The sequence below is a fragment of the Moschus berezovskii genome, chromosome 9 (assembly GCF_049115385.1).
Source record: "Moschus berezovskii isolate FMDL1 chromosome 9, NW_MosBer_1.0, whole genome shotgun sequence".
Lineage (NCBI taxonomy): Eukaryota > Metazoa > Chordata > Mammalia > Artiodactyla > Moschidae > Moschus > Moschus berezovskii.
The window spans coordinates 83953411-83968236 of record NC_142468.1 but is presented as its reverse complement, the minus strand read 5'-3'; the positions used below and the strand labels follow the sequence as shown (position 1 = coordinate 83968236).

The 14826-nt window shown below is 37.6% G+C and overlaps 1 protein-coding gene across 1 annotated transcript in view; it reads left to right on the top strand.

The window, feature by feature from the left end:
• The window catches only part of TBCA (tubulin folding cofactor A), a 95860-nt gene extending 92442 nt beyond the window's left edge, over nt 1-3418 (top strand). The window contains exons 3-4 of the mRNA XM_055435532.2: nt 989-1075; nt 3145-3418. Of these exons, the coding sequence (XP_055291507.1) occupies nt 989-1075; nt 3145-3225 (168 nt within the window). The 3' untranslated portion in view covers nt 3226-3418. The remainder of the gene's footprint in view (nt 1-988; nt 1076-3144) is intronic.
• Nucleotides 3419-14826: the final 11408 nt, after the last annotated feature.

The following is a 14826-nucleotide window of genomic DNA, read 5'->3' as shown; positions in this document are numbered from 1 at the left end:
TTGAACAAGCATTACTTTTTGGAAATAAATGTTTCATTGATCTCTGTGTCTCTTTCTGAGACTAGTTTAAGGAGATAAAGCTTCATATTTCCTTGGGAAAAAGACTTATTTGAGGTCCAACATCTGACACTAAAATATTTACCCTCTTACTGATTGGGTTTCCCATTCATCCATTTGATTTTTTTTCTTCTTTTTATGATTTGATATATTACAGTCCAGCTTCAAGTGGTGAATTTTTAAGTTGAGAAATATCCTCCACAATAAAGATTCCTGTGTTTAATTTTGTAGTGTCTGTCTTTGGGAGAAATAGAGAGAAGTAGAAGTTCAGATTCATAGGGGTGCCTGGTTGGTAATTTTGGATCAAACGGCATGGGGAGAATAATCTCTCCCCTAAAATGAAGCACAGGGATAAGTAATAACTTTTTATGCATGATAAGCATCAGAAATATGAACCTGCTGGTCTTTGCTTTTCATTTTTCCTCACCTCTGTCTTTCAGTGAGAACCTCCTGCAGTGTGCACATGATGTGATCAATAACTCAATAACTTTTTTCATGCAGTAATTATCTCCATGTGATATTATCTGAGCACTGTTTTTTTTTATTACTCAAAAGATGCAGGAGATATTTATATAACCAGCTGATCCCATTTTGGATAACGGTGCTTTGTGACAGCAGGAGAAACAGTTTATTTTAAATAACCTTTTTAAATAAATGCCCTATGAAAAGCTTTCAGTGTTAATTTTTACATAGTGTGAGAAGGTGATTACCAAAAAGGTTTAAATCAAAAACTTGTACCTTGTATATTTTACAGTTTGATAGTCATTCTTTCTAACTTCTAATAAACACAATTAAAATTAAAATATTGAACCATTAACATAGCCATAATTTTTTTCTGATTCCTCTAAATCATTTTGTATATTTTCAGAGGTGTGAGCTAAATGTGTAAGTTCTGCCATCTCGGCGAGTCTCACAGGTTGTTTCGTTACAGGCCGAAATCCTGCAGGAGTCCCGGATGATGATTCCAGATTGCCAGCGCAGGTTGGAAGCTGCACACACTGATCTTCTGCAGTTATTAGTAAGTACTACTTATCTGTCTTATGTTTTAGTGTTTTTTCAGTCTAATACATTAAAGGCAAAAATTTTAAATCTTTGACACTGAAAACTAGTTGGTGACATTTTGTTTACTTGCTCAGTGTACCAGTTTATTTTTAAATAATTAATGAAGTTTAAGTGGTGTTTAAGTTATGCCTCCAGTAAAAGTACTGTGTGAGCATATTCACTGTATTCATTTAAACTGAGTTGAAATATATTTGAAATATCTTGGTAGGTATTCATAGTACTAATACTGTCCAGCAGTATCTTGAATGATTCAATTTTCACACATAAAGATCTTTTTTAATACATTAAATGTGAGTAAGTATTCTGTTTGATGTTTTAAAAGATCCAGAGGTTTCAAATGAATTTAGGCTATTTTACAAAGGATTTGGAATTCTTCCTGATTCAAACATAAACCGATTTGAGAGAGGAAAGAAAACCCTGTACAGTAATATATAGTCAGTCCTTTCATATTAACTTGGAGCTGGTAACATTCTTTATCATACTTGCTAGTATAAATGTCTTGTGATATAGTGGCAGAATCATTTTTAAAAGGGATTCTAAGAAAAATGAGAAGTTATCTTCTTTTTTTTGTTTCTTAAAAAAGATAAAAGCAGAATACTGTATACAAGCCAGTTATTATTGCTATTTGATGATAATGTGATGAATTCTGTCGTTTCCTTTATTAACCTTTAGTTTCTAGTTCTTGAGCTAGTATTAATTGCCAGCTCCATAGCTGTCTCCTGTTCATAGTTGTTTCCTATTCATCAAACATAGTGAGGCGTTTTCAGGTTGATCATATGCATATATTCTTGGAAAGAGAATGAGATTTGTTTTCCCACCAAAATAATATCAGAACTAAGTCTATAGAAAAATCGAAACAGAGAAATACTCACATTTTAGTTTACTTTTGAAACAGAACTTGTATTTATCTGTAGGAACCTTTTAAAGGCAGGATAACTCTTTAAAGCCAAAATGAAGCTAAGTTTTTAAAATAAAAGAGATGAAATAAAAGATAAATGAAAGCAGAAAATAATTACTTTATTAAAATATTACCCAGAACAGAAGCATCGTTTGTATTTCCTGACAATTGAAATGCTTTTTTCTCTCATGAATGTAGTAACCAAGAAAGTAATAAAAACTGCTTAAAAAATAATATTGTCTTTGGTTGATGTATTTGTGTGTGAGGATATATTCAGCAATGTCTGTACCCTTGAAGAGCTTATATGTTCTAACAGAGAACAAAGATGTATTCAAGTGTAATAGAGAAGTTTAAGAAATTCTTACCTGTAGTCTGAATTAAGCAAATCTTCAGTCTTTTTTCCTTTAAAATTTCATATTAAATACACGTACACACGCTTTATCTCCTCTTCCCTCTAGCTGTTTGTGTATATTCATCTTTTATTGCCTGACCTGAATTGCTGACCATAGCTTTGTTTACTAAAAAATAAAACAAAATTCGCTATACTCTATGCTCAGTAACTTACATTATTTCATTTATCTGTTACTTTTAAATTATAGTTTTGTGTATGATATACCAAGGAAGAACTCAGTCTTTAAATGTCAGAAAATGAAAGCTGTTGTTTCCTTGTAGTAGGGTATATAATGCTCATCAACAAGAAGACAGTTCACTTTTCTGATTCAAAGACTATACTTAACTCTAGTGTGACACCTGTAGCCTTCTTTGTCATTGTGAGTAGATGTAGGATTATTTCAGTCTGAATGTCATCATATATGTAATGCATTAGTAAATAATTTTTTACTGTTCGTGCATTAATAATCCATTTTATTGTGTTAATAAAGTGAGAATATAATGTTTTAATTTTTTTCTGATGTTTTAATTACTTAATGTAAGTGGCTTTAGATGACCATGTTTTTTGCTTATTATATAAGAATATACAATATTGTATATCATATATAACAATATATAAAAATATATATTTTTTGTTTTAATTTTTGAGCTGCTTATCTTGATGGTTTGTAATATCTGAGTAATAAGTACTGAAGTTCAAGAAGAATAAACCTAATTTTTATTACATTTAATTTCAGGAGAGTGAAAAAGACTTGGAAGAAGCTGAGGAATATAAGGAGGCACGTTTAGTACTGGATTCAGTGAAGTTAGAAGCCTAAAGTTTTCTGTACAGGGTATTTTTTGCATTCAATCCTGGGATCCATTCCACAATTCATTATTTTTGACCACTGCTATGTGTTCAAGTAGTATGAGAATGTGATTCTTTTTATGCAGTGCATATATTTTTCTTTGCCTAATTTAATGTGTCAAATAAATGAGTTCATCTAATAAAATTGCTTCTTTCATACTTTACAGAGTATTTTAATTAACCTTTTAGCATGAAGTCATAGCCATTTTTGACAGAGAATTAAAATCTGTTAGGTTCTATTTAAAGTCTAGATGTTTTGCTGCTAAAGCGTGAATTAAATTAAAAACAGAATGATTTTTTCTTCTAAGATAAATATCCAAATTTTGAATATTTTATTCTGAGTAGCATACAACTCCCAGATAAGAAAGTAACAACGCAGGACTTCCCTGGCAGTCCAGTGGTTCAGACTCCATGCTTCCAAGGCAAGAGGTGAGGGTTTGGTTCACATTGGGAAACTAAGACCATCCCCCATGTGCGTGGCGTGGCCAAAAGATTTAAAAAAAGGAAAAGTAAGAGCTTCTCTATGGATGCAGCCTTACGTATTTATTTCTTCACAGTGAAAGTCCAGCATTACCATTACTGTGAACAAATGGGAAACATTTAAATCTTTTTCCAGAAAAATTTATACAGAAAACACCAACCATTTAGATCTTTAAGAATAAAATTCTTATGAATAATAAAGAATTGAATTGTGTTTTAAAGGAATAATAAATGTTACCAGTACTGGGAGATAAATAAGTGTTGTACTGTGCTGACCGTGCTGGGAAATGTTAAATGGAAAGGGAACCTCTGATTTATAGCTTTTGCTCTTTTCTGTAGTGTAAATACTCCCACTGTGACCAATTTCAAGTGACTAATGTGGCATCACCGAACAGAATTGGGAAGGTTCAAGCTAGCTACAGCATGCACTGGTCCAGCCAAACATGAACTATCTTGATTGACTAGAAAGGGGTATTGTTGCATCACAAAGCTTTTTCCCAGTACTATTGTAAACCTGTAACTTAATCTTCTGAGCTTATTTTTTAAAAATATATGACACTTGTTTTATTATATTTCTAGAAAATATGTATGAGCCTTATGTCACCAACCTAACATGAACCATGATCTAATGAACCCAAATAGTAATAATAACATTTATATTTTAAAACTCATAATTGAAAAAATAAGAAAATGAATTTTTGCTGCTATAAAATACATGCTTGTAATATAGTTGATCAGATTTTGGAAGTTGCGGATAATTACTAGAAACTAACATTTATTGAATCTGAAAAAGATCAGAGAAGAGAAAAATAATACTATTCTTTAATATTATTTCTAAAGCCTACTCTGTTTCAAAGCATAGAATGTATCATTTATAAAATAAAACTTTTACTCATTTAGAAAATGACTTCATCAGAGAATAGCATATATCTGAAGCATTTCTAAATTGAAATGTCATCATTTTAAAACACATTACATGCCATTTTAAAGTATTTGAGGTAGAAGAGGGGAAGAGTGAGGAAATGGAAACTTTAATTACAATGTACAATTTTATACTAAGATTCAGTATTAGAGATTTGAGGATAAGGAGAAGTGAACCCTTTAGATTATCTTGTGGTTTGGTGTTAAGAACAGGTGGAGGTTTTTTGGTTTCAGGCTTGTGTTGTTTTTGGCATACTGAGTTTGTAAATTCATGAAACATTCTGAGAATTTTTGACAAGTCCCAGTTGTTCTTGTGGCCAAGAGGTACATTAAGAGCAGTTATAATCGATTAAGCATTAACTTGTTTCTAAGCTTGGGAAATGGCAACCCACTCCAGTGTTCTTGCCTGGAGAATCCCAGGGACAGGGGAGCCTGGTGGGCTTACGTCTATGGGGTCACACAGAGTCGGACACGACTGAAGTGACTTAGCAGTAGCAGCAGTAAGCTTTTATTTAAAACCTTTATTTGTGTAACAATAAGTAGAAATTTCCTAAACTAAGACCTCCAATTAACATAGCAGCTGCTCAGTAAACATTTGTGGAAAAAGTGAAAAGCAAGAACCTGTCTAGCATCGGGTCTCCTGCATTGCAAACAGATTTTTTACCACCTGAGCCACAAAGGAAACCTGTCTAACATGTAGAATGAGACAGAGAATGCTCCGAAGGATTATATCTCATCACAGACAAAACACATTTAATAGAGTGCTCTTCAAACTGTTCTGACCACAAAGCACAATAAGAAACATATTATTTTATATAAATGCATATACAATGTATAGATATATAAACTTCTTTGATATATATCTTTATCAGTTTCTTAGATCTCAAAGCAGTTGTCTCAGTGAATGTATGCTACAAATGTACACGTTACAGGCATCAAGTGTCATGGTATTATGTAATCACTTAACATTTGTTAAATGCCCTTGTCCTTGCACAGGCCAGCACAATGGCATCCGTAGATTAGACAGGCAAAACAAAGATAAGTGGCAAAATCAAGTAAGTAAACCTAAGTTTTCCATGTTTTTCTGTACAGCAAAGGTCACATCATTTCTAAGTAAGTAAGAATGTACATATGATAAATAAATAGACACATAACATACAAAATGAGTAAAGTGGCCAAATCCAGGCTGGTTTTAATGCCATTGAGAGTATTCCCAAGTTTCAGCATTTTCACTTGGACGTTCTTGGCTATCTCCCAAAGTCCTGGACAAGAACTTCCTGTCTGGGCTTTTGGGACATATACATTCTGGATGAGTACTAACATGTCAAGAACTAGGTTGTCCTTCATTTATCCTATTTTGTACTTTCTGGATAAGTCATGTAAACAGCTCCTTGGCAAGGAATGGAACTTGTGGGGAGGATGTGTTTTTTAAAACAAATTGCTAAAATAAGCACGTGTTTATGAGAAACGAAACCTGGTTAAAGTAATGTATTGCAATGTTCATTTCACTTTTCTTGAATTTCTGTTGAGAAACAGTGAAAGCCTAATATTTTAAAATTGTCTCTATGCCTCTACCTGTGCACTGAATCACTTCCAAATTGAGCAGTCAAACCTGGTTAATCTAAATTACTTTGCAAACTTCATTACATTACTTGGCTTTTTAAAAATCCTATCAAATTTAATAAGGACCTATCTTATAGCTGGTTATCACTTAAATCTTATTATTTGGTCATTTAGATAAACCAAGGACAGATTAATACTTCCTTTGATGGTGAGTTAGGGCCTTTAAATGTCAGTGTAAACTTGATAGTATGTGAACAAGAGCTGTGAAGTAAGTATTTGGCATTAAAGGGTTAATCAGGTAATTTAGTCCTTGAGACTCTTTTGAGTGCTTTAGCTGGAAAGAAATTGAATGGTTTAGAAATGGTACACTATGAAACAAGTATTAGTGTACTTGAAATTTTCAAGAGTGCTTCATAAAAATCTACATTGCACTCCACTGTTCGTTCTCACTGCTCTTATGAGAGGTATTTGTTCGTGTATTAGACTGTTGCACAGAAAGGTATGATTAATTTATTATGTTACAGCAGATCTACACCTTTCTTACATTTTGTGTGCTTTCTTTTGACAGTTGGATAGTTGACAAAGTGATTTCAAAGTCTTGAGGGCAATATATGTCACCAAAGGTTAATATTTTTAATTTTTTGGATCGCCATGTGACATGTGGGAGCTTACTTCCCCAACCAGGAATTGAACCCATGCCCCCTGCATTGGAAGCAAGGAGACTTAACCACTGGACCAGCAGAGAAGTCCCAAAAGGTTCAAAAAGACTTTTCAAATTAATAAGAAAAAATTTGTAGTGTAAAAGATAAAGGATGAAAACAGTTCATAAAATAATAAATGCAAATGAATATTTTTTTTTAATGTTTCACTTCAGTAGTAGTCAAGTTCAAATTTTTAATACAATGAAGCAGAAATTTTACAGATGAGAATACCTGTTAACTAGGTATGATGAAGTACTAGCCAATGAGTTTAGCCTAAAGAATGAAGTAATAAACAAAGGGGAAAAGAGCATCACTTGCATGATACACAGTTGATATGTACCAGGAAAACACAAGAGCATCGTCTGTGAAATAACTGAAGTGATGAGGAAATTAAAGTAGGAAGGTACAAAATGAATGTATAAAGTTGGTAGGGATTGAATTATGTGCTTCAAAAAGATACGCTGAAATCCTGACCCCCAGGACCTCAGAATATGACCTCATTTGGAAAGAGGGCCCTCGCAGATTTCATCAGTTCAGATGAGGTCAGACTGGAGAACAGGGTAGGCCCTTAATCTATTCTGACTGATGTCGTAATGAGACAATGTGAAGACATACAGTGAGAAGGCCACAGGACAGCACAGAGAGAGAGTGGAGTTATGCTGCTACAAGCCAAGGAATAGTAAGGTGACACCAGACTCTTGTGAGAAAGGCATGGAATAGATTCTCCCTTAGGTCCTTGGAGAGTGTATGGCTCTGCCAACAGCTTGATTCAGGTTTCTAGCCTCTAAAACTGTAAGACAATAAATTTTGGTTGTTTCAAGCCACTGTACTTTGTTCCAGTAGTCTTAGAAATGAATACATAGAACCCAACAGCTTTTCTATATGCCAGCAGTAACGAAACATAATGGAAAAATAAATCCCTAAGGAGAGTCATAGAAGATGACATTTTAAAAAATGACTTGTACTACGTATGGAAAGTTGATATTGTCAAAATGTGGTTTCTCCCTGTGTCCAGTGCAAATTCAATGAAATAAAATACAACATGGTTTGGAGAGAGGAATGTAGTGTTAGGAAATGATTCCAAAATGTAATTTAAATTTTTTAATATTTATTTTTTATTTGTTTGGCTGTGTCGGGGCTTAGTTGAGGCATGTGAGATCTAGTTCCCTCACCAGGGATCAAACCCAGGCCCCCTGCATTGGAAGTGTGGAGTCTTAGCCATTGAACCACCAGGTAAGTCCTAAAAAAATGTTTAACAGGAAAGAATATCTGAGAGAGGGGGATATGAAAAAGAATAGTGATGAGAAACTAGCTCTGCTCACTATCAAAACTGTATAGTGTTTGCGTACATGTGTGTATATATTTAGTATATGATAAAGAGTATTTCAGACTTATCAGAAAGATAGGTTACTCAGTAAATCATATTGGGGTAACCGGCTTACCATTTGGAGGAAATGTGAAGTTGAATCTGCGTTTCACCTCTTACACCAAAGTAAATTTCAGCTGAGTCAAAATTTTCAGTATAAAAAGGAAAAAAAAATTGGTGAAGCTAATAGATTAACAAAGAATTTTTAATTGATATTATGCAATGGAGTATAGGGAAATAGAAAATCTAACGTACCGTTCATGAGAATTTTAAAGACTGCAGTTCTCCACAAAGTAACATATAAATATAATGCCACAATTATCAAAATTATAGAGATATAGAAAAATAAATGGTGAGACTATCCAAGAAAATCTTGAAAATGGGTAACTAATAAGGGGGAGAAAGGGATAACTGTAAGAGATAGTACAGTTGGGCATTGAAACTTAAAATTACTACATTAAAACAGTGGAACCAATACAACGTTAAACTGTCAGTCAGTATAATAGACTGGAAAACCCAAACCCACCCTAAGTATGTATATCAGTAATAAGTACCTGATGGAGGTAGCATCTCAAGTTAACTGGTAAAAGGATCAGTTCAGTTCAGTTCAGTCTCTCAGTCGTGTCCGACTCTCCGCGACCCCATGAATCACAGCACGCCAGGCCTCCTTGTCCATCACCAACTCCCGGAGTTCACCCAAACTCATGTCCACAGAGTCGGTGATGCCATCCAGCCATCTCATTCTCGGTCGTCCCCTTCTCCTCCCGCCCCCAACCTTTCCCAGCATCAGAGTCTTTTCCAGTGAGTCAACTCGTCGCATGAGGTGGCCAAAGTATTGGAGTTTCAGCTTTAGCATCAGTCCTTCCAGTGAACACTCAGGATTGATCTCCTTTAGAATGGACTGGTTGGATCTCCTTGCAGGTAATACATAAATGGAATTAGGACAATCTGAGAAAAGTAAAAGTTGATTTCTATCTCATTTCACACCACAAAACTTAAATAGGTTAAAGAATTAAATTTATGCAACAAGCATTTCTTGAGCCTATACTATTAGTCAGGCACTATTCTGAAGCTAGGATGCAATGGTGAGTAAGACAATGATCTCTGCTCTTGAGGAACATACATTTCATGGACAAGAAAATAGCAGGAATGTGTTCTGTGCAAGAACCAGTGGGACAGGAGCCAAGTGAGTATTGGGGAAAGTAGTAGAAGAATTTGTGGGGCTTTGTTAAAATAAGGAAAGAAGTGAAAGTTTTATTCTAATGAGAGTCCACGAAGATTTTAACCCAGGGAGTGACACGATTTAATTAGCATTGTTTAAAGATCTTATTATTCTGTAGACCCTGAGTCATAAGAAGCAAACCAGGTGTCTCTCTGCTGGTCGGTCTAAGGGTACAAATCTCCCATCAGGCTGCCGGCAGCATCCCCAGCTGGACAGACTCGTCTTCTCCCACCGAGTGCTGCAGCCATCAGCCCCGAGCCTCCCCTCTCCATCAGAAAGCCCCTGGGGAGGTGGAAAGCAGGACCCCTTCAAGTACTCTGATGGGTGGCCTTCTTAGTACAAGGGCCCTAGACAAGGTCACTTAGCCTTGTCTGAGAAATCTGTGACCTACTTTCCAGAGACTCAGCTCAGCCTCAGATACCACCGCCCTGATTGCTCCACCCTCCCCTCCCTCCAGAGCCTCCATTGGCAGAACATAGTTTAGTATGCAGGTTAATTCCAGTTAGAGGTGGTTCTCTTCTGAATACCCACCTTTCACATCCACTTCCGCTAGAGAGAGATACGCCCATCCCAGGGGTGGTGGGAAAATTATGATTTAGCTGCAAGAGCTGCATGTTTCTGTTAGGGTAAAGGCTACATTGAAAACAAAAGTATCACCTTGTTTATAAATAGGGAATTTAGCAAACTCCCATGTGGAAATAGCTGGGCCTCTAGACATAGTAGCTGCATACTGATTTGTAACATGGACATGAGCACAGAATTAGAACCAGTTCTTCCTCCATTCACGGCACAACCTTGCCTTCAGCACTTAAGTGGGTGCCAGGCACTGTGCTAGGTTCTGGGAATGCAAAGTTATAAGAAGCTAATGATCTGATAACTAATCCTTACAGTGTGGGGGACCAGGTGCTGTCCTAAGATTCAATGTGATATTGAGATTTATAATAAATACCTATTCAAAGCAGAGCCATAGAAAAGAGATCAGATCTGTGATTACCAGCGATGAGGGAGGGTGGGAGACGGGGAACGGGGAAGGGAGAACTGATCGAGGACAGGCAGAGGTACAGACTTCTACTTTATAAGACAAAGGAGTGTTGGGAATGTAATGTACAGCATAATAAGTATAATTAACATCGCTGTAGGTTACATGTAAAAGTTGAGAGTACATGCTGGGGATTTTCATCACAAGAAAGAAAACTTTGTTTCATTTTGTGCCTATATGAAATGATGGATGCTTACTGGATTTAGTGTGATGGTCACTTCATGGAGTATGTAAATCAAATCATTATGCTGTATATCTTAAACATATACAGTGCTGTGTGTCAATGATGTCTCAATAAAACTGGAAGGAAAAAAAAAGACTGTGCTACCAAATGAAGGAAGGAAGGAAGGGAGAGGTAAAGAAATATTTATCTGGTCATGTTTTTGGCACAGAGCTCCTGAAACCCTTGAAATTTCCTAAGTGATAGGAAGTGAAAGACATTCAGCCATGTCCTCCTCTTTGCAACCACCTGGACTGTACAGTCCAGGGAATTCCGCAGGTCAGACTACTGCTGGAGTGGGTAGCCTTTCCTTTCTCCAGGGGATCTTCCCAACCCAGGGATCGAACCCAGGTTTTCCACATTGCAGGAGGATTCTTCACCAGCTGACCCACAAGGGAAGCCCAAGAATACTGGAATGAGTAGCCTATTCCTTCTCCAGCAGATCTTCCCAGCCCAGGCATCGAACCAGGGTCTCCTGCATGGCAGGTGGATTCTTTACCAGCTTAGCTACCAGGGAAGCCCTTAAAGTGATAATACTCATAATATTCAAAGTGATAAGAGTGATAATATTCATAATAAGCCCCTTTCAACAACACTTGAGTTTGTGTTAATGCAGTAATTTTTGGAAAGTTTGGAAGAATGGGGGCTGGTTGCCAAGGAAACCTGGCGGGTTTGTAATTTTTAGTCCTACCCACTGATGTCCGGAGGTGTTGATTTAATAAATCAGTCTTGTGTAAGAATCCTCCATAAAAGTTCAACAGGAGAACTTCCCAGACTTGGAGGCTCTGAGCAGTTCTCCCATACCTTGCCCTATGCATCTCTTTCATCTGGCTGTTCTTGAGTTAAATCATTTTACAGTAAACCTGTAATTTGGTAAATAAAGTATTTCTCTTAGTTTTGTGAGCCACTCTAGCAAATTAATCAGCAAACTCCCATGGAAGGGATTATTGGAACATCCAGTCTGTAGTTGGATATAACCTCTGCTGGCAGTTGACCTCTGAAGTATTGAGGTGGAGGCAATCTTACAAGACTGAACCCATAACTTTTGGGATATAATGTTATCTCCAGGTAGATAGCAACAGAAGTTGAGTTGAATTGTGGGACACCCAGCTGGTGTTGGAAAATTTCTTGGTGGGGGGTGGGGCGGGGCAGGCAGGGGAACCCATGCATCAAAATTGGTGTCAGAATGAGAATCACAGAAGGTCTTATTGGAGCTGAGAGGAAGGGTCAAACAGAAACCTTTCAGTTTGGATTTCACACAGTGCACCACAGCCGTCCAAGTTATCTCAAGCTGTGCAAGAGTTTTCGAAAGAGCCCTGGACCACAAAGAATGTGTTCAGCTGCCAGTAACAGAACACCTCACCAATACCGATGGAAGCAATAAAGGTGATCAGGTGTGCTTTGTGTGCTCAGTTGCTTGAGTCGTATCCGACTCTGTGACCCCATGGACTGTAGCCCACCTCGCTCCTCTGTCCATAGGATTTTCCCAGCAAGAATACCGGAGTGGGTTGCCATGCCCTCCTTCAGGGGATCTTCTCGACCCAGGGATCAAACCCATGTCTCCTGCTTGCAGGTGGATTCTTCACTGCTGAGCCACCGGGGAAGCCCAAAGGTGATCAAGAGTCCCTCACATCTAGAAGTCCGAGGGTAGTGGTTCTGAGCTCAGGACAGCAGCTCAGTGAGGTGTTTTAGGGCGAAGGCTGTCTTGGTCTTTTTGGCTGTATCATTTTCAACTGGTAGGTACTATCTTCCCTCTGGTACCAGCGTGGGAGCTGTCACCCTGGTAAGCAAGTCATTTAAATTTCCTGGGTCTCCATTTTTCCACTATCAGAATGAGATGAGATTAGATGATGAGTAAGATTTTCCCCACTTTTTTTTGGCTGTTAACTTTTTTTAAATTTTATTTTTATTTTAAATTGGAATGTAGTTGATTTGAGTTTCCTAGGTGACTCAGTGGTAAAGAATCTGCCTACAATGCAGGAGATATGGGTTCAACCCCTGGGTCTGGAAGATTCCCCTAGAGAAGAGAATGGCAACCCACACCTGTATTCCTGCCTGGAGAATCCCATGGACAGAGGAGCCTGGAGGGCTACAGTCTGTTGGGTCACAAAGAGTCAGACACGACTTGGTGACTAAACAGCAGCAGTGGCAGCATAGTTGATTTACAATGTGCTGGTTTCAGGTGTACAGTTAAGTGATTCAGTTATGCATACACATCCATTCTTTTCCAGATTCTTTTCCCATATAGGTTATTACAGAATATTGAGTAGAATTTCTTGTGCTATACAGTAAGTCCCTGTTGGTTATCTCTTTTATATATAGCAGTGTGTAATATATTGCATCAAGATTGCCGGGAGAAATATCAATAACCTCAGATATGCAGATGACACCACCCTTATGGCAGAAAGTGAAGGGAAACTAAAAAGCCTCTTGATGAAAGTGAAAGAGGAGAGTGAAAAAGTTGGCTTAAAGTTCAACTTTAAGAAATTCAGAAATCTAAGATCATGGCATCTGGTCCCATCACTTCATGGGAAATAGATGGGAAAACAGTGGAAACAGTGTCAGACTTTATTTTTTTGGGCTTCAAAATCACTGCAGATGCTGATTGCAGCCATGAAATTAAAAGACGCTTACTCCTTGGAAGGAAAGTTATGACCAACCTAGATAGCATATTGAAAAGCAGAGACATTGCTTTGCCAACCAAGGTCCGTCTAGTCAAGGCTATGGTTTTTCCCGTGGTCACGTATGGATGTGAGAGTTGGACTGTGAAGAAAGCTGATCGCCGAAGAATTGATGCTTTTGAACTGTGGTGCTGGAGAAGACTCTTGAGAGTCCCTTGGATTGCAAGGAGATCCAACCAGTCCATCCTAAAGGAGATCAGTCCTGAGTGTTCATTGGAAGGACCGATGCTGAAGCTGAAACTCCAACACTTTGGCCACCTCATGCGAAGAGTTGACTCATTGGAAAAGACCCTGATGCTGGAAGGGATTGAGGGCAGGAGGAGAAGGGGACGACAGAGAATGAGATGGTCGGATGGCATAACTGATTCGATGCACATGAGTTTGGGTGAACTCCAGGAGTTGGTGATGGACAGAGAGGCCTGGCATGCTCCAATTCATGGGGTCGCAAAGAGTCGGTCACAACTGAGCAACTGAACTGAACTGAATATATTGTATATTGGTTATCTATTTTATATATAGCAGTGTGTGTATCCCAGGTTTCTAATTTATACCTCCCCCCACATTTCCCCTTTGGTAATGTACGTTTGTTTTCTTTTTAAAATTTTTTATTGGAGTATAGTTGCTAATGTTGTGTTTCTGCTGTACAGCAAAGCGAATCAGCTGTGCATATACGTAAATCCCCTCTTCTTTGGATTGCCTTCCCGTTTAGGTCACCACAGAGCACCGAGTAGCGATCTCGGTCCTGCACAGTTGGTTCTTACTGTCTGTTTTATACACAGTGGTGTATATGTGTCAATCCCAGTCTCCCAATCCATCCCGCCCCCTCGTCCCCTCTTGGTTATCCACATGTTTGTTCTCTGTGTCTGTGCCTCTGTTTCTGCTTTGCAAATAGGTTCATCTATATAATTTTTTAGATTCCACATATGTGTGTTAATATACAGTATTTGTTTTTTCTTTCTGACTTACATTGTTCTTGTGACCGTCTCACATTTGTTTTCTATGTCTGTTTTATCAGTCAGTTCATTTGTATCATTTTTTGTAGGTTCCACATTAAGTGATATCATATGATACTTGTCTTTCTCTTTCTTACCTTGCTTAGTATGATAATCTCTAGGTCCATCCATGTTGCTGCAAGTGGCATTATTTTGTTCTCTTTTATGGCTAATATTCCACTGTATATACATGCCACATCTTCTTTATCCATTCCTCTCATGATGGACATTTATGTTGCTTCCATGTCTTGGCTACTGTAAATAGTGCTGCAGCGAACACTGGGATGCACGTGTCTTTTAGAATTATGGTTTTCTCCAGATGTATGCCCAAGAGTAGGATTGATGGATCATACAGGAGCTCTGGTTTTCTAAACAAACTCAGTACTA